Genomic DNA, 27,649 nt, shown 5'->3' on the forward strand with positions numbered 1-27,649 from the left:
TGAAACGTTGAAGCCTACTAGTTGGCCAGTTTTATCATACAATTGTGCATTTACCATGAGACACTATTTGCTATCTTGCAGTCTTACCATACACTCTCATAGTTTCTTAACTTTGTTCAAGCTATGTTTTCTGATAGGATCTTCTTCCCATTGCTGTAGAAATGAACTACTTATTCTTACAATCTCATCTGCTCTCTGTATTTCCCAGTTTTCTGCATTCTCAAAACTTCCTTTCATCTAAGTTAAAAAGAAGACATTGTTCCCTTGACTGTGCTCTCAAGATTTTATATACATTTCCACTCTTGAATGTCACGTTTTATTTTACGTATTTCTTGAGTGTGTGTCTGTCCTGCCAACAGTTTGTTAAATTCAAGTGTTCAGAGACTCTATTAGGAATAGTGCCCACTCTTCTGCAGATACTCTTCTAAATACTATGGGTAAACCAGTTAAGACTGTAAAGTCCCTTTTGCTCAGGGAATATACATTCCAGTAAAGGGAACATAAAATGAACAAATAAATACATATTCCAGGAAGCAGCCACTTTTGTGTGAAATGGATAAAAATTAAGAAAAGCAGCTAGTAGTGGGGGCGCTGTTGTAGAGTGGTGAAGGTTGAGGCTTGTTGAGGAGGTGATATTGGATCAAGAACATTATTCAAATTCTAAGGGGAAGTATTTTAAATAAACGATCCTAAAATTGATTAAACTAAGCAAGACTGAAAATTTGCCATTGAAGTTTACCAAAAATAGGTCTGTATCTCCAAGATTTAGGAAGCCTGATATACTGCATTTTCATTGCCAGTAGTTCTTATTTTTGAGACATTTTATAATTAAATTGCCACCAGCAAAATAGGTTTTTAAGAAAGTGTGTGCATATGTGTATGTGTGTGTGAACATGTGTGTGTATATGTGCATTGAGAGCCTGAAGGAGGGAGCTCCTGTGTTCATGGGTATGCATGAGTCAGAATAGAAGAGATTTGCGACAAGATTGTGGTGGAGTGGTTCTGCTGAAAGTGTCCTATTCTTGGCTTACATGAAATTAATATTGCTTATTATTAAATATTAATATTACTTAATAGCTCTAACATAAAAAACTTTAATATTTTACATTTTAACCACCTAGCACATGGAAATGTTAAATATATATATTGAACATGAGTAGTCTACTACACATCAACATCACGACTTTTGTTTGGTGGTCTTTGGTAAACAATAATTGTCTCAAAGAGAAGGGAAGAATCCTGAGAAGAAATTTAAACTAGGCAGCTATCTAAAACTAATAATCTTCACCGTTATGTTTGTTTACCACCAAAATTTATATTTGTGTATCCTTTCTCTCCATCCATTGACTATTTTCACTGTTAGGGTCTATTAGTCTTTAGTCTTAAGTTTAAAATTATATACATTTACCTGAGTTTCTATACAATTAATGTATGTGTGTACATATACATGTATATACAATATAAGTTGTGGCAAATATTTCTTTTTTTAATGTTTATTTTATTTTTGAGATGGAGAGAGAGTCAGAGTGTAAGTGGGGGAGAGGCAGTGAGAGAGGGAGATATAGGATCTGAAGTAGGCTCTAGGCTCTGAGCTGTCAGCACAGAGCCCAACGTGGAGCTTGATCTCACAAACCGCAAGATCATGACCTGAGCCAAAGTATCACTTCTGGGTACTTGAGATTTATTTGTTTCTTTTGTTAATATTTAAGTTTTAAGGTTCATTATGGACTTGATTAAATATGCCAGTAAAACTATTCAGTACATTTGACTTTTCTTAAATCTCATGACACAAGTGGTTTCTTTTTTGTTTGTTTTACGTTTTTTTTTCAGTATGTGATTAACCTAAACACAGTTTGAGTGTTCTTTATTATACACTTTAGGCAATGAAAAACAAATAAAGACAAAAAGACCATTTTCCCACCATGAATTAAAGTCTGTAGTCTCTCAGAAAGTCTATAGTTTTCTCGGGAAAAACAGTAGCAGCCTAGAGATCCTTTCTTTCTCACTATTGCAAGGGGAAAATGCTGCATTTTACGTACTTGATGTTCCTTACTTCCTTCATGTAGTATAGACATTATTTTTCTGTATATTCAAAAGAAAGACTAAGTATACCTCTTTAAGGGACCAAGTCTATTGAACCCGTACTTGCTTCATTCTTATACCCCTCTTTGTGAAGGAAAGCCTGTGGGATGACCAAAAAGCACTTCATTAGTCTCATTAATCTACAATATGCATATGCAAATTGAAAATAAGAGTATCATGGGTATTACTTGAATGAGGTTCATGTATTTTTGTTTAATGCTTAATTATTTTGACAGAGAGAGAGAGCACATGAATGCTGGAGCTAGGGAGAGGCAGAGAGAGGGGGAGTTATAGAATCCCAAGTAGTCTCCGTGCTGTTAGTTCAAAGCCCAATGTGTCATGTTCTTTTTTTTTCTTTAAGTGATTTAAGCTTTATATTATGGAGTGAGAGGACAATTCACTGTCTAATGTTTATAACAATGCTGTTATGATGGAAATGATTCACTTAGCATTTAGATGGTGTCTTCTCTTTCTAGAGAGCATGAACTTCTCAGTAAGAAAGAAGGAACCAGGTAAACTATGAAGATATTGTGGCCAAACATTTACTTTTAGTGCCTGATGAAGAGACATCAGTTTTTTATGTTATAGGAATCATGAGATGTTAGTAAATGACATTCTATAAATCCAAATACTAGATAAGAAATATTCTTAATAATATCTTAAAGATTGAAGATATGATTCTTCCCTTAAATGGAATTAGTAACCTGTACATTAGTGTTATATGGCCATAGTCTTGTTTGCTTAGATACTTTAGAATCACAACATCTCATTTTAAAAATTATTGTGTACCCCAACTGGACTTAATTTTATATTGGCTTAGCTAGTTCTATTTATTATGTTGTATCTTTTTATATTTAAGATATTATACAATCATGTGTTCTTTCTGAATCCATACTACTACCTAGATTGTCTTTGCCAATCTTTATCATACTGTCTGCAAGGATCTATTTACTCATTTCTACCATTAAGCTGGATTTCATGGAGTCTATTTATATAATTAATATAGCACTTTGGGATTCTTCCAAGAAACGGTGTAGTACAAAGTAAAACACAAATGGTTTGCTATTATTTAACTTTGATATGTTGCCAAAATATATTTCTTATTTTAAGACAAGATCAATTTATCAGAAAGTCTTTTGAAAGAATATTAAAATTGAGTTATGCCAAGGGATTGGCATTCTACCATTGCAGACAAGACTAAGTTTTCCTAATGTAAGAATGTTTTTCAAGTGTATCATGAGTCCAGGATAACAAATCTTTCTGATCTTTTAAGAGTTCTCACATAATTAAATAATCACATTTTTCTCCTTAATATTTCCCCATTAAAAAATTAACATTTAAAACATGAAGTAATGGCATATGAAATAAAATTCTGGGAAGTATATTGTCAGGTGAATAAAGCAACATTTTAGTCATAGAAACAACTTGGACAGTTACTACTTTGAAAATCCTAAATAATGTTCATTAAGTCTCAACTGAGATGGTTCTAGGTCAAGTCTTGCAGTGAATTAAGTAGTTTATCCTTATTTGATTCTTACTTTACAGGTTTATTAGTCTCAGTCCATTAAATTAATTTCTATTTTTTTTCTTTAGATACATGCTTCTTAAACATTTCCAGTTTATAGAGTATTTAAGGCTATTTTCTTTGATAATTTATAATATGTACAATTCTGTAAATAGAAAATTAGGTTTTCAGAAACAAATACAATAAGATATAATATCAGTGAGTATTAAGCCTGTTTGACTATAGTCAAAATAAGGCTAATATCAGTATCATGCAAACTTATGATGGCAAAACCCAATTAGGATTTTTACAGTACCAAGCTGTCCTACACACCTAGTCTCACAAAAAGCAGTGCATTTAAAAATCTTCTTTATCTCCTCAAATTACTGACAAATCAGCCTACTTCATCACTCAGCCAACTGCCCTTCTAATGGATAAAGAAAATAAATCCTCACAGATTAAAAATTTTAAATTAATCATATCAAACCTATAAACCTCTTGCAAATATGCCTGCACCTCTCTGTGCCCACCTGTTATATTGGAGAAACTGGTTCTCCTCCTATCTAAACGTCTCCACTCAAGTTCTGTGTCACATTCAATAACCTTATAAAATCAGTCATACCATCTCTCCCTTTTATCATAATCCTTTCCATTTCTACTATGTACCCCCCTCATTTACACATTCTCAATCACTGATATAGATAATATAAAACTAAACATGAAACAAAGAGATGAACAAAAACAAACACAATACCTGCACAGATTTCACTTTACTCTCTAGCCACAAACCACCCGGGTCTTTCTTTCCTTGCAAGTTTCTTCCATTCCATTATACATTGCTTCCTTTGAAGTCAATGGTTACATCTATGTCACTTTTTCTAATGGGAATTACCTTAGACATAATCATACTTGGTCTGTCAGAAGAAGTCTATACTATCGAAAATTTACCCCTGTATAAGATATTCCCTGAGAGTCCATCATTCCACCTTTTTGTGTTTTTGTTTTTTCCTCCTATAATTTGTCTATTCTTCTATTCTCTTTTGTTGTTTAATTAAACTTTATATTTTTCTTATATTGTTTCCAGTACTCAATTCTAGATCATTCAACTATACTATATGTTCTCCAGATGCAGTACTGATGATTTATATATAGGATGGTGGTTTCTAAATTTATATGTCTTGTTGACATATCTCTTATGAGTTCCAGACATTTTAACCATCTGCCTACTTTGTGTCCTCAGAGTTATATTTAAAGTAAAATAAAAGTCAGCATGTTCAAATATCAAATCCATGAAAAATTCAGGCTCTTCATCTCTTAAGAGATAAAGTAGATAAGGATTACTTTGAGCAACTAGAAGAATGGAGAGATGAGGAAGATGGAGATGAGAAAGATGGCCAAAGAAGTAAGGAAAAATCAGAAGTTCAGTTTTGGACGTGATAAGTGGGCTGTTATTAGACATCCAAGTAGAGATGTCAAAAATACATGTATGAGGCCGAAGTTCAATGGAGAGAATTGGCTAGAGATATAAATTTGAGAGTTGTTAGGAAAAGGATGGTGGTTAAGGCCATAAGAACAGATAAGATCACCAAAGAAGTGAGATGTGTATGGGAAAAGGTAAGGGTTCAATATCTCCAAACCTAGTATTTAGAAATTGAGGGGATGAGGAGGAATCAGTAAAGGAGATGCAAAAGGGGTGGTCAGACAAGAGAAAAATTCACAGAGTGAGACAGTATCAGAAATCAAGTGAAGAAGGGATAGAAATCCTTCTCATGACTCAGATCCTTGAAATCACCCTCATCTATTCTATATCTCACACCCCAAATTTATTCTGTCAGGAAATCTTGACAGTTATAACTGATATTTCAACTCCACTGTTATCACACTGTTTCATGCCATTATCACTTCTCATCTGGATTGCTGTGATACTCTTCCACCTGGTCCGTCTAATTTTGTCCTTGCCCTGTTTAACCTATTTTAGTAGCCAGAATGATTCTACTTAAATGCAATTAAGATAATGTTACTCCTCTGTGAAGAAACTTCTGATTGTTTTCTCAACTATCTCAGTGTAAGAGCCAAAGATCTAACAAGTGCCCCCGGTGCTAATCTAACTGATCCCTATTAGCTCCCTTATTGTATTTTCTACTAAATTCCCCTTACTCAGTCTAGTTTAGTCACACTGGTCTCCTTGGTAGCTTTGACAATGCCAAGAATTTCTGTACCTCAGGAAATGTACAGTTGTTTTTCTCCCCTAGAATATATTTTCCCCAGATAAATGCTTGGAATAATATCTTCTCATTTCACTCAAAATTTTGTTCAAAAGTCATCTTATCAGTTGATGGACATTTTGGCTCTTCCATAATTTGGCTATTATTGTTAATGCTGCTATAAGCATGTGTCTCTTCGAATCAGTATTTTGTATCCTTTGGGCAAATATCTGGTAGTGTAATTGCTGGGTCATAGGGTAGTTCTATTTTTAACTTTTTGAGGAATTGCCATACTGTTTTCCAGAGTGACTCTTGCCATTTATAATGATGTGAATGGAGCTAGAGTTATTATGCTAAGCAAAATAAGTCAATCAGAGGAAGGCAATTACCAAATGATTTCACTCATATGTGGAATTTCAGAAAGAAAACAGCTGGACATAGAGGAAAAGAAAAAAAAGAGAGAGGGAGGCAAACTGTAAGAGAATCTTAACCATAGAGAACAAACTGAGGGTTGATGGAAGGGAAGTGGGTATGGGGATGGGTTAAATGAGTGGTGGGCATTAAGGAAGGCATTTACAGGGTGTAAGTGATGAATCACTAAATTCTACTCCCGAAACTAATATTACACTATGTGTTAACTAACTAAAATTTAAATAAAACTTGAAATATAAAAAAGACATTTTATCATTGTAGACCTAGGTAAAATTGCAGTCATCTTATTCTAAAACTACCTTCTATGATATATCTTTTTTTTCTAAATAGAACTTATTAACATTTAAGCAGTATGTTACTTTAAGGACTTTTTTTTTGTTTTGTTTGTTTCATTTTGTTTTGTTTCTGTTTTGTTCATCCTTTGTAGACTTATCACCTAAAGCAGTGTCTGGCACATGAAAGCAATCTATACATATTTATTCAAAGAACGAATGACTCAATGAATGAAAGAATCGATGGAATAAAAGGAGGAGAGAGGACAGAGAGATTATTTTTCATTAACAAATACCTCTTTGGAGAATTTATGCTTGCTTATCTTATATTATGAAAGAATAATGTATTTTTAAATCAAGTAATTAAAATTTAAATTTTAGTTAAATGAACAACAGATATTCTAAATTAAAAATAAACCTGAAGGGGCGCCTGGGTGGCGCAGTCGGTTGAGCGTCCGACTTCAGCCGGGTCACGATCTCACGGTCTGTGAGTTCGAGCCCCACGTCGGGCTCTGGGCTGATGGCTCAGAGCCTGGAGCCTGTTTCCGATTCTGTGTCTCCCTCTCTCTCTGCCCCTCCCCCGTTCATGCTCTGTCTCTCTCTGTCCCAAAAATAAATAAACGTTAAAAAAAAAAAAATAAAAATAAAAAAAAATAAACCTGAAGTAGAAAAAATCAATTAGCAAAAAACAGTACAGAATTCAAAAACAAAGGCTAGATAAATTAGGCAAAGAGAAATAGCACATAAAGTATTAAAGTCTAATAGAATCATACATTGTATAAGGATATTCCATAAAAATACATTTGTCAATATGCATTTTTGTTCTCAAATCTGACTCTGGGATTAATGCCTGCCACAAAATAAATTCTTAATATTTTTCATTATTTTCATAAATTTTACCAAAATTTATTGGCATTGATGCATTTCTGAAATATGTGTATCTATATCTATATCTATAACTATATCTATATCTATCTATAATTTTTATTAGAAATTTATTTCAAAATTATTTTTAGTGTGAGGCCCTGAAACTTTTAGACAGAGTAAACTGTGCTTGCATATTAATTGAGAAGTTATAGAGGGCACAATTTCTACTTAAAAACTTGAAAGCAAGCTAATTCTTTTGGGGTTGCCTGGTAACTAATAAGGACTATGTCAAATTGAAAGACAAGTCTGACTGAAGCAGCCTTTGAATAAATAATAGAATTGTTGTCAACTTTAGCCTTAGAGAAGTGAGGCAGGGACCAATTCTAAGTTAAACTGAAGAAAAGACAGTTGAAATGTCTTTTGTGTTTTTTTACTGAATTGTCCACTGTTTGCCCTTAAACATTTTTCCTCACCACCAATTTGTGATTAATGTGGAGACATTAAAGGAAAATTCTGAAGATATCATTCAATATCTGTTGAAATTAAATGAAAATGCCCTGAGGCATTTGAGAGTCATGATTATTTATTATTCATTACCATTTATTTTTTATAAATCCATATTAATACAATGTATTAGTTTCTTAAAGAAATATATGGACACTAAGAATGATTACTGCTCTGATAAAAGATTTGACATAAGTGGCTTTTAAGGTGAGAATTGTGTTACAATGACTCTAGGGTATATGTACAACAAAATACCTGGACAAGTCTTTAGTTACAATTATATGCTGTATCAAGCTGTTGATCACATACTCACAGATTTTGACCTATTTCTGTTTTAATTCCAGCAGGAAAAGAGTCAAGAAAGTTCAAGAATCAAAGGTAAGAAATGGCGGTTTTAAGATCATAGTTTCATAAATTCACGTGAGTATAGAAGAAAAAAAAATCATGCAGCTTTGGAAACATAGTTAAAAATGAGGAAACAATAAGAATTCAAAATCTTCAATGTGGTTTTAAGGGCATTGTGAGCCCTGTGGAAATTCTACAAGGTCACTGGGGATCCTCTGTTGAGGTTTCCTTTTTTTCATACTGTGCTGTTGGGAACTTCAACCTAATTTTCTGTTAGTTCTCTGAATTGTTCTCCTGGAGTTCCTCCATCAGACATTGTCCAGAAGAGCTGGTGTTCTGTTTCATCTATGATTCACCAGATAAACTTTACAAAATATGTCTCATGGAAGATCTACTATTAAATCACTGCTATCTTATTTTATTTTCTACGACAAAAGCAAGAACATATTTATATATTAAAAGTTGGCGGTAGCTTTTGGTATGGCGTGGTCAACTCTAGTTAGATATAGGGAAACTCTTTTCCCCACAATGACACTCTTATGTTTTGATGTTTGTTTACTTGTTGAGATAATCAATTACTCTAGGTAGATTGTAGTTCTTCAGCAAAAGGTTTCCATTCGCTTGTGTATGCAGATCATAATAATGAATCTTAACTGATTTTTCCTGGGTTAATTCTTCCAGCCTCTCCATTCAGGTGCTGGTCCTTCTTATTGCACAATTTGGACATCCTCACTCACCAATCCCTTTCCAGTAGGCATTTAGTCACAAGCCTGACTATGGGCTGAAGTACTGTTTTCCTGTTTCCTTCTACCCTGTTTGCATAGGAAGATAGGTTTGTTTTTATTCTACTTTTTGGAGTTCTACAAAACCAAAACTAACATCAAAACCAAAAACCAAAAACAAAACCCAAAACCGTGAAGTTACCAAGTATACATGTACTTCTGAAATGATGAAGGGGAAATTATTTTTCTGACGGTCTCTAAATTGACAATATCAACCTTGCTTACTAATAAATCCAAATAGAATATTCTCTGCACACTTCCCTGCAAGCAGTTGAATTACTCAATTTGTTTTCCGTGTTTGGTCATCTGTGGGTGTCTGCATTCCTGAAGAATATGAAAAGGTATACTTTTTTTTTAATTTTGCTAGGTATGTTTTATTCAAATGAATTATGGAAGATGGCCCTTCCAGGGATTCCCAAACTATTTGTGTTCTTTTTCAGCAAACTGAAGTATGTCTTGTTATTTTATATGTGAAATTATTACACTTATTTATCCTCAAAGCACTCATATTAACTCAAAGTTTCATACTTTTGTGTTACAAAGGGGAATTTCTATTCCAAGATGTGCTGTATGATGTGCATTTAAATGATATGTGAATTTTAAGCATATTGAGTACACATCTTCCTTCTCGTGAAGGGTCCCAGTGTTTCAAGTTAAACTTAAATCATATTTATAATTCTGTTATAGTTGAAATTAGTATAGCTTTCTTCTTGATACCTTATTGTCTTGGGATATATAAATCCTATCATCTGAAGTAGTAGAAATTATATTTTTTCAACTAGTGCCTAGTAACATGTTTTCTTTTATAATGTAATAAAATTTCAAGATGATGTTTGCCACTTCTTTAACTGTTATTGGCTGACACATGGTTCAGAACTCTCACATTATGGCTTGTAGGCTACTGAGTTGTAAGTAAACCAGAGACATACTGTTTTGTTGGGACCTTTTGCCTAACTCTACTTAGAACTCAATATTTTTCTTGACTATTTATGGGAATCATCTTGAAATGTTTTTTTTTTTACTGGAAATTACAAATGGCATGAAAATGTCTTTAAAGTTTAATATTAAGAAAAAAAGAATTGAATAAAACAGTTTACATATTGATAGATGAGAAAAATTCTAAAAATCAAATGTTGTACATATTTTGGTAACTATTGAAATGTGAGTTATGTTCTCTTGACGTTAGTAATCAATTGTAACATCTAATTCCCTAGACTTCCTGACTAATTGGTATTCTTATTCATTTGGACATGTTTATTATATAGTCAGGAATATATGCAGGGGAAGTCTTTAACCTTTTAATTTTCTGCATTCTGTACTTATTCTTGCTTATGACAAAAATTCCATCCTCATTATACCAGTGACCTGAAATCACATAAATTCACAAAGCAGTCCAGTGAAAATCAATCAGTCTTTCCTCTGTGTACATGGAAATATATATTGAAATGTTTGGAAACTTGCAACTCTAACCCTGATTAATTATTTGATACACATGCTCTTATTCTAATAGTATTTTGAAATACCATAGAATCCAATATGTACATATTCTAAAATTATATTTATATGGAATTCAATTGACAAAATGAATTTGGGTTCAGTAGTATACCATTGGATTCTCAATTGATTTCCACATTTAGATTGCCTATGTTGTCAAATGAATTAGAGCTTAAGCTCTAGTTAGTACACAATTTTGAGGTTTACAATTATGTAAGATATCCTTTCTTAACGTTCCATTGACAAGGATAGCAGGATCATCGTATTAACAGGTGTAAAAGAATGATCAACTCTTTGGGAAGCCATATTTCACACTGCTCTTCAGTGACATTACAGATACATTAGGATAGGATATATTATGTGTTTAAAATTCATTAAGAATTTGAGGGGTGCCTGGGTGGCTCAGTCAGTTAAATGTTCCACTCTTGATTTTGGCCCAGGTCATGATTTCATGGTTGGTGAGACCAAGCCCCACACTGGGATCTGTGCTGACAGTGCGAAGCTTGCTTTGATTCTCTCTCTCTCCCCTTTCCCCATTTGTGCTGTCTCTGTCTCTCAAAATAAATAAACTTAAAAAAATCCATTAGGAAATTGATAAATATTGTTAGGAAATAATTTCCTTTGAAGAATAGTTCATTACAATACAAGGAGCATAAGTCAGTTGTCCTCTGCCAATATTTCTCAGGGGAGTATTTTAATTTGTGATTTGCTTATTGATTTATATTTAAGAGCCTCTCTCTAGACTTCTCAGTGATAAAACAGTAACTGTTTGTGACAAAAAATTAAATGATTCTTCCTTTACAAAAAGCATAAAACTTCTGTCAACTTAATTGAGCTTTGAATTTTCCAAAAATAATTTAAAATACTTACTACAATCAGAAGGACAATATCACTATGGAAAGTTTACATATGGTTATGCTGTAGTATGTTCCTGAGTATGTGCTTGATCTTCTGTTATTAAAAGTATGTTTGTCCATTCACCAAAAAGATTCAGTTCTTTTTTTTTATTTTTTAATATGAAATTTATTGTCAAATTGGTTTCCATACAACACCCAGTGCTGAGCCCAACAGGTGCCCTCCTCAATACCCATCACCCACCCTTTCCTCCCTCCCACCCCCCATCAACCCTCAGTTTGTTCTCAGTTTTTAAGAGTCTCTTATGGTTTGGCTCCCTCCCTCTCTAACCTCTTTTTTTTTTCCTTCTCATCCCCCATGGTCTTCTGTTAAGTTTCTCAGGATCCACATAAGAGTGAAAACATATGGGATCTGTCTTTGTCTGTATGACTTATTTCACTTAGCATAACACTCTCCAGTTCCATCCACGTTGCTACAAAAAGGCCATATTTCCTTCTTTCTCATTGCCACATAGTATTCCATTGTGTATATAAACCACAATTTCTTTATCCATTCATCAGTTGATGGACCTTTAGGCCCTTTCCATAATTTGGCTATTGTTGAAGGTGGTGCTATAAACATTGGGGTACAAGTGCCCCTCTGCACCAGCACTCCTGTATCCCTTGGGTCAATTCCTAGCAGTGCTATTGCTGGGTCATAGGGTAGATCTATTTTTAATTTTTTAAGGAACCTCCATACTGTTTTCCAGAGCAGTTGCATTCCCACCAATAGTGCACATCCTCACCAGCATCTATAGTCTCCTGATTTGTTCATTTTAGCCACCCTGACTAACATGAGGTGGTATCTGAGTGCGGTCTGATTTGTATTTCCCTGATGAGGAGCGACGTTGAGTATCTTTTCATGTGCCATCAAAACCCTAGAGGAAAAGTAGGAAAAAAACTCTCTGACCTCAGCCTCGGCAATTTCTTACTTGACACATCTCCAAAGGCAAGGGAATTAAAAGCAAAAATGAACTATTGGGACCTCATGAAGATGAAAAGCTTCTGCACTGCAAAGGAAACAGTCAACAAAACTAAAAGGCAACCAGTGGAATGGGAAAAGATATTTACAAATGACATATCAAACAAAGGGCTAGTATCCAAAATCTATAAAGAACTCACCAAACTCCACACCCAAGAAACAAATAATCCAGTGAAGAAATGGGCAGAAAACATGAATAGACACTTCTCTAAAGAAGACATCCAGATGGCCAACAGGCACATGAAAAGATTCAGTTCTTTTATCATGCATTTTTCCTTCCTCTCTTTTCAAGTGGAAACTTTTAGCTCTTCTCATTCAGAAGTGATCAAAATAAAGTATATTCCACTTTCATTACTAGTTATATGTTGGGGGACACTGAGGACTAAAGTTGGTTCCTTAAGAGTCACTTACATGGCATCTATTTCTTCATTAAAAAAAATTTTAATGTTTATTTATTTTTGAGAGAGAGAGAGCGAGACAGAGAATGCTAGCGGGGGAGGAGCAGAGAGCAAGAAGTAGACACAGAATCTGAAGCAGGCTCCAGGCTCTGAGCTATCAGCACAGAGCCCAATGTGGGGCTCAGACTCAGAGACTATGAGGTCATGACCCGAGTCGAAGTTAGACACTTAACCAACTGCGCCACCCAGGCACCCTAACATCTATCTTTTCTTAAATATCTAATATTTGTCAGAGATTGGATTGAGCTTTTTACAGGTATTATCTCGTTTTAATCCTCAAACACATTACTAGGTAAGATTTAGGATTCCAACATGACAGCACTTGGAGAAAGCACATCTAAAGTAAATAATTCAGAAAACTATTATCATTTTGTTCTATTTTTAAATGGGTCGCATTTTATTTAACCAGTACCAATTATACATTAAACACATTTAGCATGCTGTTATTAGTGATGCTTTTTTACATTTTCATGGATTTGATACATATGATTTTTATTATTTATGTATTATTTTTCTTTAATGGTATGGTGTTACAAATATTCCCCTACTGCTAATTTGTATAAATACTGCTCAGGGCTTTGTAACTTTAAGAAAAATTTGATAGTGATACATGTGGCATAGTAATGTTCTAAGGGACAGAGGAAAGAATTGTGCCAGCTTGTTCAATAAATATTTGTGATCTTTGACAAGTGACTTAACCCTCCAGAAGTAGTTCATTTTTTCTAGTTAATATTAACATAACATACTCCATGATATCAATAGTCATTTTATATGTATGGAAGTCTAAGGCTTATACTTCTATAAAAATGTTGGACAATGCTATTATTAAAAACACTTATCTCTTGAAACTCCATAAATCTCCATAGGTTCTATATGGCAAGTATTATGTCATAGATATTTGACTATGAGAGAAATGTAAGCTGCACAATTGTTCTCCCTAGATACACACATTCATACATGTAGTGAACAATAAAGACAGTGTTATGTTAAGACCATACCTAATGAAATTTAAGGTGTGTGTTTGGGGGTGCTTGGGTGGCTCAGTCGGTTAAGTGTCTGACTCTTGGTTTCGGTTCAGGTTTGTGGATTCAAACCCCATATCACATTCCGTGTTGACAGCACAGGGCCTACTTGGGATTCTCTCCCTCTCCCTTTCTCTCTGCCCCTCCCCTGCTTGGGCTTTCTCTCTCTCAAAATAAATAATAGACTTAAAAAAAAAGGTGTATGTTTGGGACAATAAATACTATGGAACCTGTAGTTGTTACACACAAGCACATACACACACACAAGTCATACATGCTGTTTACTTTTATGCAACTATGTATTCAGATTCTTTTATTTCCTACAGCACAAAATTGCCAGTCCAGACCACTGAAATGATGTGATACGTACAGGGGTGGAAATATAGATATAGATATAGATATAGATATAGATATAGATATAGATATACACACACACACATATATATATATCCATCCATATATAGATATCCATATATATATATATATATATACACACACACACATACATATATACTTATATATATAATATATATAATTTATCTCTATATATTATATACATACATATACATTATATATGCATGTAATATTGAATTGGAATGCTAATAAACTTCTACTCTGGGTTGCCTGAATATTCAGAGCTCTTTTCACTAGAATAATCTCACAGAGTCACTAAGGTTAGCTCACTTCCTTAATATCAGGTAACTAGTCAGAAACAGTTATTGGATATGGATAGACCTTCAAATTTGTATTCCTGAAAGACACTGGACACATTACATTAATAAATGAAAATATTATGTAAAACTGAAAGAGGGGAATTCATATACACGAGACCTTCATGAGACTCTTTGTCTAATTGTTGGATGTCTTTATGTTTAGAAAATAAAATATAGCCATACAATAAGTAATGCCTGAAATGGAGACTGTTACCATTATATGAAATTCAGAGTTGCTATATTTTTAATCAATTACAATATAATACATAATGAATGCTAGGTATTTTGGTATTCAGTGTAGAAAGCTATTGCTGAGAAAAATAATTGCAAATTTTTTGAAAACTGTGGTTTTTTTGTCTATCATATCCAAGTTATAATCCTTCAGAAGTTTAAGTATCTAAAAGACAAGAAAACCAGGTCTAGAAAATGTCAACCAAAGGATTATTTTATTTGTTTTTGGCAAAACTATAATGTTGGATAAGCTCTAGACATGTGTACTTATGGAAGACTTGTGATAATAATTATTTAAAAAATAAATGTAAAAATATGTAAGGGAGCAATAATTTTTTTTCTATATACATAGTCATACCTCATTTTATTATACTTCACTTTGCACTTCACAAGATACCGTCTTGTCTTTTTTTTTTTTTACAAATTAAAATTTATAGCAAGCCAGTGTTGAGCAAATCTTTTGGCATCGTTTTTCCAACAGCATTTTCTCACTGTGTGTCACATTTTGGTAATTTTTACAATATGTCAAACTTTTTTGTGCTTATTATATTTGTTATGGTGATCTGCAATCAGTTATTACAACCTATTGAAAGCTCAGATGATGGTAAGCACCTTTGAATAACAAACTATTCTTTAATTAAGATACATACATTGCTTTTTCAGACATGCTATTGCACAGTTAATATACTACAGTATAGTGTAACATAACTTTTGAATGAACTGGGGAATTAAAAAATTAATTTGACTCACTTTATTGGGGGTATTTATTTGCTTTATTGCAGGTGGTCTGGAATCTAACCCCCAATATCTCTGAGGTGTGTTTGCCATTTTACAATATAGCAATTGCATTAATTCAAAATTGTATTTTGCTCTATTTATTTTATTAAAAATTCACTTTTGAAATTAATTGGGGGAAAACATATTCTCATAAATGATTATTAATTACCTTGTTGTAAAATATCAATGTCATATATGCACTACTTTCTAGTGTATGATTGATTAGCATGCCTTAAATTACTAATATAGCATCTCATTTATTTCGATGCATTTCACTTTAAACCTAACATAACAACAGGAGTATAAATGGATTGTTGAATAACAGATCAATTAAAAATTTAATTTCCAGTATTTATGAACACATTGCCATACTTTTCTAATTCATTAGATGACATCTGTTCCATTTATGATTTTTTACTATGAAAAAAACTTGGTCAAAATTCTTTATATGAATGGTGTTTTGTTGTAAGGTGAGTTTTGAAAGAAAAATAATAATACATAGATGTAAATTCTAGAAGCCATATACATAACTTCCAAACTGACAAGCTGAAATAGCAATTTCAGTTCCAATGTATAACTCCATAGAAGAAAAAACAAATTTATAGGTGTATATTCACTATAAATAATCTAAAAGATGCCCCCAAATACCTTACTAAATAACTTTCAAGTACTATAGATTTCACTAAAGGTAAACATTCCTTTCAGGGAATTAAGGTAATTCTCATTATCCAGTCTTTAAAAAATTCATTTGACCAACTTGGTATCATTTTAAATGATCTCCGTGCATTTCCTTCTGCCACAACAATCAAGAAGACAAACCTCCTTCACTACATAATGATGTTATTATCATCAACCAAAAGATATTTCAAAAAGCGTCTGATTCTATTTCTCATTTCTGCCATGAATGGCTCAATTTGTATTATGCCAAACACATCGCCCCTTTCCCCTTTTGCACACACTCTCTAGTTTTCAAAAGGATAACAAATCATATTGTCCAATAGATCATTTATTTTGATTTCAAGGTGATTAATTTTGCCACTCATTTTGTCCACCAGGAGGCAGTACTAACTAAAAGAAATCAAGTCATAATCCCTTTTTTGATGCTGGAAAAACACCCAGAACAACTGGATTTCTATTTTTTTTAAATAAAGAATAATTTAATGCTGCATGTAATATCAAATTAATATTGTTCAGGTTTTTCTTTACAGAACCCAATAGTTTGTATACCTGTACAGTAACATCTCAACATTGATCTTTCCTTCAATCACAAACTCAAAACATCTTTTTAAAAAAACGTTTATTTATTTATTTTTAAGAGAGAGGGAGCATGAGCAGGGGAGAGGCAGAGAGATAGGGAGAGAGAAAATCCCAAGCAGACACCGTGCTCAGCAAGCCTGACACGGAGCTTGATCTCAAGAACCACAAGATGGTGACCTGCACTCAAATCAAGAGTCTGATGCTTGACCGACTGAGCCACCCAAGCACCCCCAAAAATATATTTATTCTAGATTTTAGCAGAGCTAAATTTCCCTGAGGTTTTTTTTTTAATTCTGTAGTCTGAACAGTTGAATGGCATGTTTCAAGAAAAGTGAAGTATTACTAACCAAAATGCATTGATTTAACTTGACTTCATTTATTTAACTTGATAAATCACTTCACTCAATTACAATGGTTAGCCTTTGTGACAGAGTAGTTTTTGAAATGGCTATGAACATTAATTTTGGGGGGAGAGTAAATCCTTATTTTATCTGCCAATGAAAAATTACATGGTCTATCAGTTTCCCTTTATATTTTATGTCCTCAGCTTCTTTAACATGAAATTTGACTCTATTAAAAAGGCTATATTTGATAAGGATTTTGAAATGTGTATTTCTTCCTTCTTCCCATTTAATGAAATAATATTTCAGTATTTTGTAATTATTTCATGTTTTTAAATTCTGAAGGATAGAAATTTTATATAAAAATGAGTTGTTACTTTGTAATATACTCAGTGACTTCTATGAGGAGAAGTAGACATACATTTCTTTGTCTAACTATAATAGATTAGTTAATTTAGAGTTTTACCTAATATGTTAAAAGCAAACGATTATAAGATACATTTGATAGTCTTAATTCATTAAATGGGTAATTTTTTTTCAATTACTTCGATAATTAGATATAAAATAAACATTTTTATTGGCAAATGCGTGTCATCTTACTAGAATTAATATCGTTTCTTAAATTCTTACTACATGGAATCCTTATCCATTGGATACTGGAAGATAAGGGAAAACTTTGGTCAAATATGCGTTGTGATACTGCAAAATTTTTACATAATCCTTTAATGATGCTTGTCTTGCTTCATTAAGCATTTTCATTGTATTTGATCAAGGATCCATTTTTCCCCATCACTCACCTTTTAAGAAAATAAGTCATACAGAGAAAGATACCATATGTTTTCACTCCCCTGTGGATCCTGAGAAACTTAACAGAAGACCATGGGGGAGGGGAAGGAAAAAAAAAAAAGGTTAGAGAGGGAGGGAGCCAAAACATAAGAGACTGTTAAAAACTGAGAACAAACTGAGGGTTAATGGGGGGTGGGAGGGACGGGAGGGTGGATAAGAGGCATTGAGGAGGGCACCTGTTGGGCTGAGCACTGGGTGTTGTATGGAAACCAATTTGACAGTAAATTTCGTATTTAAAAAAAAAGAAAGATATTTTTAACTCAGAGCACTAGAATTACAAGAGCTGCATTCTGAAAACCACTGATTTTTTATAACACTTTTTAAGATACATCACAGGGTTTAGACTCAGCCTAGTTAGGATCAGTTATTTATTACCCACTTTGAATTTTGTGTTCATCTGTAACATCAATATAACATATCACAAAGTGCTCTTTTAAGGATTAAATGAGGTAAATTATATGACTCTTTTGAGTAGAATGAAAAGCTCTTGTTTTATGTGAGTTCTTATTTGAATATGTTTAAAAATTGTGATTATTTTGTAATACATTGGTGGTAGAAACATATTTATGAAAAAAACGTTTTAATTTCATAAAGTGTTAAGATGTCAGGACATGTTGATTTTACTTCGCTTCATTATTTTACATAATCTAAATTATAATCCAAATACTTTCCAAACTTGAATATATTTGACCTACTGATATTAAATAGCCTTTAGGTGTCCTGTCATATTTATTCTTAGAAGAAAAAAAAAGCCCAGTTCAGTGGACAATGATTTGAACATAAACGTATATAGGAGATGTATTCTTTCTGAGGGGGGAAGTAGAGAGAATACTCTGAGAGTATGAACTTGATGTTGTAATGGCTTATATTCAAATATGAAGTAATTTATGAGAAATTTAAAACAAGAAAACCAAACCTAATTTAACGTATTGAATATAAGTTAACAACTATGACAGTTAAAAGTACTGTAGGGGCGCCTGGGTGGTTCAGTCAGTTAAGCGTTAGAATTCAGCACAGGTCATGATCTCAGTCTGTGAGTTCGAGCCCCGTGTCAGGCTCTGTGCTGACAGCTCGGAGCCTGGAGCCTGCTTCAGATTCTGTGTCTCCCTCTCTCTCGGCCCCTCCCCTGCTCATGCTCTGTCTCAAAAATAAATAAAAACATTTAAAAAAAAAAGTACTGTTATATGTTATATGTGAGAAATTTTGTGGTAGTGTTAGCTTGCCTGAAATTCAGAAAGGGAGAAGATATGATGCATTCACCTGCATCAGATAATAAAGCTTAGTTCAACAAATGTTTATTAGTTATTTAAAAGTTACAAATGAGGTTAGTTGCCAGGGAAATTAAGATAAGGACAAAGTTTCCAATTCAAGGAGTCAAGTAATACTGGCTTTGAGCTTGGGAGATGGGAACTAGAGCAAATAGTCACACAAAAAGTGTGATAAATAATTTGGTAGAGAAAGGCCCAAGTGCTATACATGGAGGTACTAGGAGATCTAGGAATGGACATTGGGAAAAGGTTAGCCTTTTCTTTTTATAGAGAGACAAGATACTGTCTGGGAAAACGGGGATGAATAGGAGAGGTGAGGAATTAGGGAAATTATTCTAGGTCGTGAGTCATTGAAATATAAATGTTGACCTATTAATTCCAGGCTGATGAGAATTAGAAAAGAAATCAGAGTGCAATGGAGAACTGATGCACAGAGTCATTTATAACTAGGAAAATATCACTAGCAAATTTGATGGCAGAACTTACACTAGTGTGAAGACATGACCCGAGCTAGATAGAAGACTGGTATTGCTTAATAGGTACAGCATTGAGGGGCATCTAGGTGGCTCAGTTGATTGAGCGTCCGACTTCAGCTCAGGTCATGATCTCGCAATCGTGGGTTTGAGCCCTGCATCCAGCTCTGTGCTGACAGCTCGGAGCCTGGAGCCTGCTTTGGATTCTGTGTCTCCCTATCTCTTTGCCCCTCCCTTGCTTATGCTGTCTCTCTCTGTCTTCAAAAAATAAAATAAAACTTTAAAAAAATATGTACAGCATTGAGAAATATTAGGTACAAGCTAAGCAGTTTTCCAGTTTGACAAATCACAGTTTTTTTTTCTTCTATCTTCTGAAATTGTTCCAATATGTTTGCAACAAACAGAACAAAAACTAAGAACTGCACAATGGTCATGAAATCAATTTTGTCCGCTGGTTTAGTATTCAGGCTCTAGAAATACAGTAAATTTCAATCCTGGGTTGAGCACTAAATATATGTGTGACTGTGTGACTAATGGCTGTGTGACTAATGGCAAATTATTTGGCCTCAGTGCACTAATGCCCTCATCTGTAAAATGTGGGTAATAATAGTTGTTTCTTGATAGGTTTGTTTTGATGGTTAATCAAGAACCATATACGATCTGAAATTTTACCCTCTTCACAAACTAACAAGTGAGGCTCACAGTTTCCTGGATGCTGGCAGAAGCTATGAGGCTCCTGTGTCAGAGACGAAGACCAATTTATTATATGTTACTCATGGTCAAACAGTAGCCAGACTAAAGCATTTGTGCAGGGCTAGGAGAAGAGGACTGGATGATGCCTGCAGGTGCCACCATTTACATTAGAGGAGAGGACCACTGCCCTCTCCCTCACCCAGCTCAGGAAACCCAAATATTTTATAATGAACAGGAAGCACACCTGACATTTGCTGCATTGAAAGACATTTTATTACACTTGATATTAAACATACCCGCCCCTTGCTTTAGAGGGAGACACTCTGTCTATCGCCTAAGAATATTCACTGTACAAAATACCTTAAAAGAAAGTCTGGAATAAAAAACAAAAACAACAACAAAACGAACCCAAAAAGTGTCTCTTCTTTCAAGATGTGCCGAAATTCAAAAGTCGTAGGGAAAATTGTCTTTTCGAGAAGTTAGAAGAGTAGCGGCTCAAAAAACCAACTGAATAAACATTTATAATTGCCACCATCACTGCCACCACCATCATGATCAGAGAGTATTTTTCCCCCCTGGTTATCCTCTGGGGTGCAAATGAATGTAGACCAGAGAAAATGCAGGGTTCTCTTGTCTACAGCCTCTCTGTTGATGTTTCATGGAAGGGGAGATGTTTCTGAATTTGCTTCTAAGATAAAATAAGTGTATATGCATACCGCAGATGGATAGATGCACAGAGAAAAACGTTAATATATTTTCTCTTTATAAATGGTTAACCATGCTAATGCATGGTTATTTTAAAAGTCACACAAATTCAGAGAGTTAAAAATAATTGCAGTAATTCACAATTAACTGTGTAATTAATAAATGACAGGTCCCTATATATGTATATATATATACATTATATAAGTGTATGTGTATATATATATATATGTATGTGTGTATATATATATATATATATATATACACACATACATATATATATATATATATATATATAGTAAAACAACCTTGGAGTGTGAGTAGTTTTTATATTAATATTTTTGGGTTGTAGAATGATTATCTGAGTTTCTGTTATTTCTAATGGGGGCATTCACTTTGATATACAAGTGCTTTGGATTACAAGCATGTTTCCAGAATGAATTATGCTTGCAAATCAAGGTTTTACTGTATATACATACATATATATGATACATATTTAAGTATATACTTATATATATACTAAAAGTATATATACTATAACATATATATTAATGTTATGTTATAACATATATATTTAACATTTATGAGTACTTGTTTATTGTCAGGTCTTCTGCTAATTCTTTCTCATGTATTATTTTATGTAAGCATCAGAAAAATTTTATATACTAATAAGAGAGTACATTTTTACTGTCAATCTATCTAAAAATGACCATAATTATCATTTTGGTATATGTGAATCCAAACATTTTTTATACATGCATATGTTTCAGCAAAATAAACAAAACAAAAAAACTCATATTCTTTTGAAAGTGTTAACGGATAACCTTGTTTCTCAAAACTTTGTTAACACTTTGTGATGGATACTGTAAATTGGTTCACTCAACAACCATTTCAAACACCAAATAGTATGATTTCTCTTTATAGACCTTTTACAGAATCTAGTAAATTCAAAGCTACATTTCCAAGATTTTCTTCCAATTAGCCTTCTGGATGTGTTTTAGGTTTTTCCTATCAAATTCAAACAAGCTTGGACTTTTATGAAATTCTTATTGTAAAACAAGCATAGTTTGGGGAAAGAAATTTTCCTTGCACAATAGCAAGGGCAGTGTAGTTCTGAACCCAGCAACTAGGGTAACAGCTTACTTGTGTGTTAGTCCTGAGTATCGCAGGAGTAGTAAGCCTTTCGCTATTACAGTTCTGTGGTGAGGTTTTAGAAGTTGTTTCTAAGAATTCAATACATAGCCCTTCTCTTCAATCCTGTGAACTATTTTAATAAATCTCTTTTACTTAAATAGTGAAGAATTTGTTGTCTGTAACATAGAGCCTTGTTTCAAAGCATTGGTCCATTCTAGGACTACAACAGCTAGGGACCTGGAATGGACAAAGTACCCAAGGAAGCAAACCTATCTGCAAGGCTGATGCAGGCAATGATACCCAAGAGGTACAAGTTGTTAAGCTCAAATTGTAGCGTGAACATGCATTGTTCAGGTACATGTTAAAACCAGGTGGTTCTATCTGGCTTGCGAGCATAACAGTAGGGGATTCTTAAGTCAAACATAATTATGGTTCATACAGTCCCTTATGCAAGCTATTCACACTTTTGTGTTGAGCATCAACTGTGTGCCAAACGTGAGCTCTGGGCACTGGAGAAAAAATATTCTGCCCTCCTGGATCTTAGATTGCAGTTCGTAGGAAATCTGCCCATACCACAGGATAGTTGTTCTTTTCAAAGAACAACTAAAATCTCATGAAAAGCACAGGAAACTTATCTTCTCTGCTCATCTTCTTACCATCCCCTTTTTCTACTTTACCTTAGCGCCTGTCTAAAATTAAGAGTAAGACACCAGTACTAGAGGGGATGGAGGCAAGAAAGTAAACAGGAACTGATAAATTAGAATCAACTTGATGAAGGATAAACCCTTTCTCTGAGAAGTTAAACTGCTGCTATGTCTAAAGTACCCCTTTCCAGACCTTCCTACCTTAGGAGATAATTTCTGACTCAGCAAAATATGTGTCTCTCAATCTTGCCCCCAAATCTCTTCCCAGTGATTCAGAATCATGGTAATTTTCATGATGTAATTCTCATGAATCCTTAAGAGGAAAGAACTCTGTCATTTATTGGCCCCTTTTGGTCTTCAGGAACATTTCATTTTCTCACAGAAATGAAGCAGCAATGCTTTCCTAGGATGACTTAGGGCACACAAATGTTGGGCTTATGGTTTACCTACAGAGGCATCATTACCTGTCTTGGTCTCTATGTGGTAATCTTTCTGCTTTATTATGTACATTTCTGTCCTCTCACAGGATGGAAATAATGGTAGAACATTATTATCCCAGTATAATTTTGAATAAATAGTGTTTTAATTTTCTTTTTAAAAATATTGATATGGAGGATAATTATATATAATTATATATAATATATAATACACATGTAATGTTAAAATGGTAATAGATAACATATATTATAAATAATATGATTATGTGATATATAACATGATGTGTAATGTATTATGTAAATAATATAACTAATACAATCACAATATTAGGTGATCATCAATGTGATTTATTCTCTGTTTGTGTATTTTTGTTGTGTCTGTTGTACAGGCTTAAAAGGAGAGCTGATATATATCAATCTCTTACCATGTAGCACACATCTATTTATTTATTTTATTTCTCCAGCTTATTATATCTGTGAGAAAGCTCTGAGAAATAGGTATCATTTTATAGGTAAGGAATAGGAATCTTGAAGGTTAAGTAACTCATTGAATCATATACAGCTAATAAATGCTTAATTTAAAGTAATTAAATTAATTACTGTAATTCCTGATGCATGTGTAATACAGTGAAATTTTCTATTTTTTGGATAAATCTATTGAGAATATGGTCATTGTTTGCAAATACATAGTAACAAATATAAAGTACATTGTTGCAAGATGGAAAGGCCTGTGCCCTCAAAAATTGAATAAATAGGTTAATTATTTAAATATCAGTTTCCATATGAAAAATTCATGTTTCATAGCCAATAAAAAAGTGCACAGGTTGAAGAAATTAAATGGGAGAAAAACTTTAACCCTTGCCCCCCAAAAAAGAATTTCGTTGTCCTATGATTTAAACAAGTGAAAGATTAATTTTACTTATTTCAATATTAATTATAAAATTAAACAGAAAATTAAAGCATTAAAATCCCTCTTATGAGAGGCCTGATAAAGCAATAATCAGTTGGTTCAATCAGCAAAAGGCACATGATAAATATGTGCTGAAAAAGCATAATTTTTATTTGAAATGCTTTTTCTGGGTTTGTTGTTGTTGCTGCTATTGTTGTAGAGTAACTTTATTCTCTTCTGCTATTTAAATAGAGTCAAATCATAATGCCTTGTGATTTAGTCACACTACATAGATGGAAACCTGACTTTGACCTTCACTAGCCATGTAACTATAGGCAAATTAGCACATTAATTTGGGCCTTATTTTTCTCTTCCCTAATGAGGATCAATCAAGAGCACCTATTTAATTTGGTGGATGTGAGGATTAACTATGATTACATATAGAAGTGTTTGGAGTAGTTTTAGCACATAGGAAATACTTTATAACTGTTAGCTTAAATACCATTTTAAATTATTGAGTGAATTGACATAAGTAAGATGTGGGGAATTGTTCAATACCTATACCATGGGTTATCTTGACTAAGAGTGGAAAGAATCTATAATAAGGAAAATGATCCCTTTCAACATTTGGATTATTCACAGAAATAAACTTAATCATCAATTTTTCTAAGTATTGGATTTAATTTTGATGAAATAGATTTTTTTAACAACTTAAGTTGTTAGTTTTATCTATACTATGAGTTTATGCCTATGACTTGTGTCCCATGACCCTTATTAATCAAGAGATGAATGTTCAGTATTATTTATTCAAATCAAAAGAACAAAGTATAAGTCATATTTTTTCTCCTTTTCTCTATAAATTTTCTCATTTATAATTTGGAGATTTTTATAAGCTTTTTTGTGAGGGACAAATAAGATAATTAATGTAATAATATATAAAAAGTACTCAGCACATTATCTGAAATCTCAAAGGTATTCAATTAATATTAGTTAAATTTGTATCAAATTTCAGTTTATGAATATATGTAAATATTTGTATATGTACTAGTAAAGAGTTCAATTATATATAGTATTAAATCTATATAATTCACAATAATTTCAGTAAGTTCACATAAAAGTGAAATTTGTTTAAAATAAACTTGTATATTTTTATACATATATACTTATATATGTCGAGGTATAAAATTAAGTCACTTTCTGCCTTTTGGAGAAGCTACTCTATATTATAACACTCACGTGTGCACACACACACACACACACACACACATATACACAACCACTTTCTTTATGGTTAAAATCAGTACTTATCTAGTTTTTGTGTCTCTATTGAAACATTGGAGGTTCATTCTTCATAAAAGTTATTCAGAAAATATTTATGAATAAATGATGAATGAGCTAGAAGCTATATTCAGTTACAAAATGTCACTATACTTTCATATGAGAGCATCTCATGCAATCCATGATGAATTATTTAGAATATTTCTAATTACAAATGTGATACATTATTTTTTCTCAAAATTAATTACTTTCCCACGTGTTTTTCATTAAACAATAGCAAGTATATTACATTTTCAGTTATCTTTTTCGTGTATGATCTAGACAAACAATATGTCAGAGTCTATTATTAGCTTTTTACATTTATTGTCATACATAGAATTTTCATTTTATTTCAAGTGTTGAGGTTTGCAAATGTGGAAGCAAACATTTTCGACAAGAATTATTTATTTATTTATTTATTTATTATTTTTTTAAAATGAAATTTATTGTCAAATTGGTTTTCATACAACACCCGGTACTCATCCCAACAGGTGCCCTCCTCAATGCCCATCACCCACTTTCCCCTCCCTCACACCCCCATCAACCCTCAGTTCATTCTGAGTTTTTAAGAGTCTCTTATGGTTTGGCTCCCTCCCTCTCTCTTTTTTTTTTTCTTTCCCCTCCCCCATGGTCTCTTTTAAGTTTCTCAGGATCCACATAAGAGTGAAAACATATGGTATCTGTCTTTCAACAAGAATTTTAAAAACATGAATTGGTATCTATGGCCTGGTATGTTTAGCTAGATTTTTAATGAGTAACATGTATAAATTGTGATGAGTTTCAACTTTTTATTTTATAGTAAGATTTAGAGATAATATGTATATTACCAAAATGTAAATTTTCCCAGTTGAGGGAAAATATGTACCATATCATTAAAAAATTCAAAATTTCAGATGCATAGAGAAAAAGCTTTCTTCACAGCTGGCTCACAAAGTCAAATTTGCAGGCCAAAAATAATTTGTAATAACATCAAAGGACTCTTGAAAAAACAATAGAAAGTTGTTAAGGGGCGCCTGGGTGGCGCAGTTGGTTAAGCGTCTGACTTCAGCCAGGTCACGATCTCGCGGTCCGTGAGTTCGAGCCCCGCGTCAGGCTCTGGGCTGATGGCTCAGAGCCTGGAGCCTGTTTCCGATTCTGTGTCTCCCTCTCTCTCTGCCCCTTCCCCGTTCATGCTCTGTCTCTCTCTGTCCCAAAAATAAATAAACGTTGAAAAAAAAAAAAGAAAGTTGTTTAACTGTTTGATTAGGATAAATGTTTTTATATATTACTGCAGCAATGCAAAAAATAACATGAGCAATTTAGATTTAAACAGATTATTTACTTATTTTCATGTTTCATTATTAAAGATATTAATTGCTATGGAATTGATGGGGATAGCGAAAAAGACAGATCTATCTACACTGAAACAATAAAAAGGAAAATATTGAACTCCTCAATATGAAGTATTAACACTGGAGCCATTGAAGAACAGGAATGGCGTCTGAGCTTATGTAGAATATTTTCTCAAGTTTTCTGAAAATTAAAAAGGAACAGTGAGTTAGAAGATGGCATTGATCTATTTTTTACTTTTTTATTTAAAGTAATGTAAAGCTACTGACACAAGACACACAGAAATACATAAAAAGTTATAGTAATCTTACTTTAGCATCAACAATAGTGAGGTTAAAAATTATCTAGAATGCATTTATGTTTTCCGTTATGTACTAAAATATTTCAGTAAGGGCATCTTACAATTATTTAAGATTTATTTTTCTCAATAGGCTTCAAAATAAGAAAACAATTACCTATAAATAAAACGATTATCAAACCACTGTCACCAATTAATACAATGTTAGGTATCAATAGGATTTTTGGAAATTAATGGAAAACAATATTCTAATAACAAAAACCTAAGATGTTTGACTCAACCTATACTAACTTGCATTGTCTTGCTTAATTCATGTTTTAAATAGGCCCAACTCTAAAATTTGTGGAGACTGGAGCAAGAGTACAAATAAAACACTCCCCTACCTACTCCCACACCTTAGTTTGCTCTCTCCTTCTGTTATACATAATTGCATGCCCTTTTTTATTCTTTTCCTTCTTT

At 33.1% G+C, this 27,649-nt stretch overlaps 1 protein-coding gene across 6 annotated transcripts in view; it reads left to right on the forward strand.

Annotated features, from left to right (window-relative positions):
- Window positions 1-27,649, forward strand: part of FSTL5 (follistatin like 5) — a 1,137,298-nt gene that overhangs the window by 477,787 nt on the left and 631,862 nt on the right. For 3 of the 6 annotated variants that reach the window (XM_047857444.1, XM_047857446.1, XM_047857448.1), the window contains exon 4: window positions 8,210-8,243. In XM_047857444.1, coding sequence (XP_047713400.1) covers window positions 8,210-8,243 — 34 coding nt within the window. The remainder of the gene's footprint in view (window positions 1-8,209; window positions 8,244-27,649) is intronic. The other 3 variants (XM_047857445.1, XM_047857447.1, XM_047857449.1) reach the window with 1 other exon arrangement.

This window comes from Prionailurus viverrinus, chromosome B1, assembly GCF_022837055.1.
Source record: "Prionailurus viverrinus isolate Anna chromosome B1, UM_Priviv_1.0, whole genome shotgun sequence".
NCBI lineage: Eukaryota > Metazoa > Chordata > Mammalia > Carnivora > Felidae > Prionailurus > Prionailurus viverrinus.